Raw genomic sequence first — 6327 nt, 5'->3', positions numbered from 1 at the left:
CCATTTTACAATTGTGGTAACAAGCACTGAGAAGTGACTTGCCCAAGTAGCAGACAAGTGGCAGAGTTGGAATTTTAACTCAGGTCCTTGTAATAGTAATTATAATTATGGTGCATGTTAAGCGCTTACTATGTGCCAAGCACTGTTCTAAGTGCTGGGAGTGGAGACAAGTGACTCAGTTTGGACACTGTCCCTGTCCCACATGGGGCTCACATTCATTCAATCGTATTTATTGAGCATTTACTATGTGCAGGCCACTGTACTAAGCGCTTGGAAAGTACAATTTCCAATTGTACAATGAGAAGCAGCGTGGCTCAGTGGAAAGAGCATGGGCTTTGGAGTCAGAGGTCATGAGTTCGAATCCCGCTCTGCCACTCATCAGCTGTGTGACTGTGGACAAGTCACTTAACTTCTCTGGGCCTCAGTTACACCATCTGTAAAATGGGGATTAAGACTGTGAGCCCCATGTGGGATAACCTGATTCCCCCGTGTCTCCCCCAGCGCTTAGAACAGTGCTCTGCACATAGTAAGCGCTTAACAAATACCAACATTATTATTATTATTATTATTATTACAATTCGGCAGCAGATAGAGATGATCCCTACCCAACAATGGGCTCACACTCTGGAAGGATAAATGACAACAACAACACTACTGATGCTATATTTGTTAAGCCCTTACAATGTGCCAAGCACTGTTCCAAGCTCTGGGGGAAGCTACAAGGCAATGAGGTTGTCCCAGGTGGGGCTCACGGTCTCAATCCCCATTTTACAGATGAGGTCACAGAGGAAGGGAAGTGACTTGCTCAAGGTCACCTAGAACCCCCATTTTAATAATAAGAATAATAATGGTGGTATTGAGATAAGAGCCCAGTGATAAGAGCCTGGGCTTGGGAGTCAGAGTTCATGGGTTCGAATCCCTGCTCTGTCACTTGGCTGTGTGACTGTGGGTAAGTCACTTCACTTCTCTGTGCCTCAGTTAACTAATCTGTAAAATGGGGATTAACTGTGAGCCTCACGTGGAACAACCTGATTACCCTGTATCTCCCCCAGTGCTTAGAACACTGCTCTGAACACAGTAAGTGCTTAAAAACCAACATTATTATTTGATAAGCGCTTATTATGTGTAAAACATTGTTCTAAGCGCTGGGGTGATTAGACTGTAAGCCCGTCAAAGGGCAGGGACTGTCTCTGTTACCGATTTGTACATTCCAAGCGCTTAATACAGTGCTCTGCACATAGTAAACACTCAATAAATACTATTGAATGAATACAAAGTGAACAGGTTGTCCCACTTGGGGCACACAGTTTTTAATCCCCATTTTACAGATGAGATCACTGAGGCACAGAGAAGTTACATGACTCGCCCAAAGTCACCCAGCTTTACAGACGGGGGTCACTGCGGCCTGGAGAGGTGAAGCGACTTAATAATGTTGGTATGTGTTAAATGCTTACTATGTGCCGAGCACTGTTCTAAGCGCTGGGGTTGACACAGGGGAATCAGGATGTCCCACGTGGGGCTCACAGTCTTCATCCCCATTTTACAGATGAGGGAACTGAGGCCCAGAGAAGTGAAGTGACTTGCCCACTGTCACACTGCTGACAAGTGGCAGAGCTGGGATTCGATCTCATGACCTCTGACTCCAAAGCCCGGGCTCTTTCCACTGAGCCACGCTGTCCAAGGTCACCCAGCAGACCTCGGGCGTAGGCGGAATTAGAACCCAGGTCCTGTCACCTCCCAGGCCCTGACTCTTGCCAAGGCCGCAGTGCTTGTCGGGAGGGATTTTCTCAATGTCGACAGCAGCGGCGAAGGGCGTGGATGCGCATGCGCCTCAATGGGGGGCTCCCCCTGAGCCGCCGCGCATGCGCAGTCGGAGGAGCGTGGCGCCGCCTCCCCTAGTGCAGCCAAAGCCGGGGTCGGCGCCGGGCTTGCCGGTCCCTGTCGGAGAGGGCGGCCGCCGGGTCGGGGCTGGGGCTTCGCGTCCGCCATGGCCCTCGGTTACGAGTATGTGAGCGCCGAGCAGCTGGCTGGCTTTGACAAGTACAAGGTAGCGGGGAAGCGGCGTGCGGGGGTCCCGCGGCGGGCCGGCCGGCGGGCTGACGGGCGGGACGCCCCCCGCGCATGCGCTCTGTCGCCTCGCCGGGGAGGGGGGGGCTCGTGCGCGCGCGGGGGCGCGTGGCTCTGAGTGGGCGCGCGCGGGCGGGCGCGCGCCTCGGTGTCCCGCTGCTCTCCCCTGGGCAGCCTCGCCCTTCCCCCAGCGGGGGGCACGGGGAAAACGAAAATAATAATAATAATGTTGGTATTTATTAAGCGCTGACTATGTGCAGAGCACTGTGCTAAGCGCTGGGGGAGATACAGGGCCATCAGGTGGTCCCACGGGAGGCTCACAGGCTCCATCCCCATTTTACAGAGGAGGGAACTGAGGCACAGAGGATAATAATAATGTTGGTATTTGGTAAGCGCTTACTAGGCGCAGAGCACTGTTCTGAGAAGCAGCGTGGCTCAGTGGAAAGAGCCCGGGCTTTGGAGTCAGAGGTCATGAGTTCAGATCCCGGCTCTGCCACTTGCCAGCTGTGTGACTGGGGGCAAGTCGCTTCACTTCTCTGTGCCTCAGTTACCTCAGCTGTAAAATGGGGATGAAGACTGTGAGCCCCACGTGGGACAACCTGATTTTCCTGTGACTACCCCAGCGCTTAGAACAGTGCTCTGCACATAGTAAGCGCTTAACAAGTACCATTATTATTATTATTGTTCTAAGCGCTGGGGGAGATACAGGGCCATCAGGTGGTCCCACGTGAAGCTCACAGGCTTCATCCCCATTTTACAGATGAGGGAACTGAAGTACAGAGAATAATAATGTTGGTATTTGTTAAGCGCTTACTAGGTGCAGAGCACTGTTCTAAGCGCTGGGGGAGATACAGGCTCATCAGGTTGTCCTACGTGGGGCACACAGGCTGAATCCCCATTTTACAGATGAGGTAACTGAGTCACAGAGAAGTGAAGTGACTTGCCCACAGGCACACAGCTGACAAGGGGCAGAGCTGGGATTCGAACCCTTGACCTGTGGCTTCCAAGCCCGTGCTCTTTCCACTGAGCCACGCTGATAATAATAATAGTAATAATGGTATTTAAGTGCTTACTATGTGCAGAGCATTGTTCTAATCACTGGGGCCACTTCTGTGGGCCTCAGTTACCTCATCTGTAAAAATGGGGATTAAAAAAATGTGAGCCCCACGTGGGACAACCTGATGACCCTGTATCTCCCCCAGCACTTAGAACAGTGCTCAGCACATAGTGCTTAATAAATACCATAATTATTATTCCACAGTGTAATCAGCTTGTCCCACGTGAGGCTCCCTGTCTTCATCCCCATTTGACAGATGAGGGCAATGAGACCAGAGAAGTGAAGAGACTTGCCCACAGTCATCCAGCTGATAAGTGGCGGAGCTGGGATTCGAACCCATGACTTCTGACTCCCAAGCCTGGGTTCTTTCCACTGAGCCATGCTGGTATTTATTAAGCGGTGACTATGGGCCAAGCACTGTTCTGAGCGCTGGAGGGGGGAACCAAGGTCAGCAGGTTTTCCCACGTGGGGCTCACCGTCTTCATATCCATTTTGCAGATCACTGAGACATAGTGAAGTGACTTGCCCAAGGTCACACAGCTGACAAGCGGCGGAGCCCGGGATTAGAATCCTTCCCCTCTCCTGCCGACCCACAATAATAATAATAATGGTATTTGCTAAGCGCTTAGCTATGTACTAGGCACTGTACTAAGCGCTGGGGCGTGGCTCAGTGGAAAGAGCCCGGGCTTGGGAGTCGGAGGTCATGGGTTCGAATCCCAGCTCCTCCACTTGTCAGCTGGGTGACTGGGCAAGTCACTTAACTTCTGTGTGCTTCAGTACCCTCATCTGTAAAATGGGGATTAATTCTGTGAGCCTGATGTGGGACAGATTGTGGGACAATCTGATTACCCTGTACCTCCCACAGCACTTAGAACAGTGCTCTGCACTTGGAAGAGTGCTGTGCACATAGTAAGCACTTAACAAATACCAACATTAATATTAATCCAGGCAAATCGGCCCATGAGTCATGGTTGTGCAGAGACAAAAACAGGAGCTCCCCTCCTCTCCCCCCTGAGATCCATCTATCTGCTAGAGGAAGCAGATAAGCAGCAGCAGCAGGGCCTAGTGGCAAGAGTCGGGGCTTGGGAGTCAGAGGATGTGGGTTCTAATCCTGGCTCCGCCACTCGCCTGCCGTGTGACCTTGGACAAGTCACTTTCCTTCCTCTAGTCCTCAGTTGCCTCATCTGTAAAGTAGTAATAATAATGTTGATGTTTGTTAAGCGCTTACTGTGTGCCAAGCCCTGTTTGAAGCGCTGAGGTAGAGAAACAAGGTGATCAGGTTGTCCCACGTGGGGCTCACAGTCTTAGTCCCCGTTTTACAGATGAGGTAACTGAGGAACCGAGAAGTGAAGTGACTTGCCCAAAGTCACACAGCGGATAAGTGGCAGAGCTGGGATTAGAACCCACGACCTCTGACTCCCAAACCCTTGCTCTATCCACTAAACCACGATGCTTAATGGGGATGAAGGCTGTGAGCCGCATGTGGGGCAGGGACTGAGTTCAGCCCTGATTACCTTGTATCTACCCCAGTGCTTAGAAAGTGCCTGACACATGGTAAGCATTTAACAGATACTATTATTATTATTGTAAGACCATGCGACTCCCAATAGGCAATCCGCCCTTTCCGACATGGAGGAGAGAAGAATTCCCCACTTCTTTCTAGTGTTGAGATGCAGCAGTTAGGGAAACAGCGGGTTATCCTTGGTTCACCTACTGTGCTTGAGCCTGGAGCCTCTTAATAGGGGAGGTTTTCTGTTATCATCCTGTTAGATAGTCACTCGATCAATCAGTGGTATTTCTTGAACGTCGACTATCTGCTAAGCACTGTACTGAGAGCTTGGGAAAGTGCAGTACAACAACGTGGCTAAACACGTTTGTTGCCCACAAGGAGCTTACGGTCTAGAGGAGTCTATGCACTTCCTCTGCAACATGAGGTCTGTGGCCCTTGGAGAAGACAGTAGCTGGTCATGAGGACACCTCAGTTGGATCTAAAGTTTTCTGGAAATCTCTCCTGCCTTTAGGAAAAAAAAACACGTAATACCCCAGGCATAGGGTATTTCCCGAGTGCTTACTGCGTGTGCGACACTGTACTAAACACTTGGGAAAGTTGTGGGCAGGGAGTGACTCAGGGTGGCTCAGTGGAAAGAGCCTGGGCTTCGGAGTCAGAGGTCATAGGTTCGACTCCCGGCTCTGCCACTTGTCAACTGTGTGACTGTGGGCAAGTCACTTAACTTCTCTGTGCCTGTTACCTCATCTATAAAATGGGGATTAACTGTGAGTCTCACGTGGGCCAACCTGATTACCCTGAATCTACCCCAGCGCTTAGAACAGTGCTCTGCACATAGTAAGCGCTTAACAAATACCAACATTGTTATTATTACCCTCCCAAGCACTTCAAGTGCTCTGCACGGAGTAAGAGCCCAATACGATTGATTGATAATTTTACAGAGTTGGTAGACATGTTCCCTAGATCCAGTTCCCAGTTCACTGTCCTCAGCAGAAGTGGATAATACTGATAAGAAAACTTCCCTTCACTGTTCCCCTAATCTGGCTTTGTAGTTTAAATGCTTCAAGATAGCTTTTCCTTAAATTAAGGCTGTCTTCACCTTTAATAGTTTATCCCCTGCATACCAGTGTACCCTTTAAGAAGAATCACTATATCAGTGTACCATTTAAGAGTTGCTGTTGAATGTTTATTTTTAAATATAGACGAGCCTTTCCTTTAGCAGGAATTTTGATCTGACTCACTCCTGAATAGTATTTTAGCTTTGCAGAGTTTTATTTCCTATGTAGACTTCCTATCTGCAATCAGTCTGAAAAACAAAGGTCAATCTGGTGACAGTTGGAGTTCTGTTATAATCTTAGCGACTCTTTTTTTTTTTTCTTGGCTGCCATTTCTAGTGTGAAGATTCACTCAAGGGCATGACATAGCCCCATGTTTTTACCTTTTACTAGGATTTTAAATCTAGAGCAGAGTTCCTAGTGGAAAGAGCCTGGATCTGGGAGTCAGGACCTGGGTTCTAATGCTGGCTCTGCCCCTTGCTTGCTGTATGATCTGCTTCAGATTCATCATCTCTAAATAGGAATTCAATTCCTCTTCTCCCTCCTACTTGGAGTGGGTGTCCCAATTGGACAGGAACCGTGTCTGACTTGATTATCGGGTGTCTACCCAAGTGTTTAGTAAAGTGGTTCATTCAGTCGTA

General features: G+C 49.5%; 1 protein-coding gene across 2 annotated transcripts in view; it reads left to right on the top strand.

The window, feature by feature from the left end:
- The first annotated feature begins 1914 nt into the window (after positions 1 to 1914).
- The window catches only part of SELENOI (selenoprotein I), a 41803-nt gene continuing 37390 nt past the window's right edge, over positions 1915 to 6327 (top strand). For both annotated transcript variants that reach the window (XM_029071761.2, XM_029071762.2), the window contains exon 1: positions 1915 to 2047. In XM_029071761.2, coding sequence (XP_028927594.1) covers positions 1988 to 2047 — 60 coding nt within the window. In that variant the 5' untranslated portion in view covers positions 1915 to 1987. The remainder of the gene's footprint in view (positions 2048 to 6327) is intronic.

Source organism: Ornithorhynchus anatinus, chromosome 9 (genome assembly GCF_004115215.2).
Source record: "Ornithorhynchus anatinus isolate Pmale09 chromosome 9, mOrnAna1.pri.v4, whole genome shotgun sequence".
Lineage (NCBI taxonomy): Eukaryota > Metazoa > Chordata > Mammalia > Monotremata > Ornithorhynchidae > Ornithorhynchus > Ornithorhynchus anatinus.
This window is presented reverse-complemented; position numbering and strand designations above follow the sequence as displayed.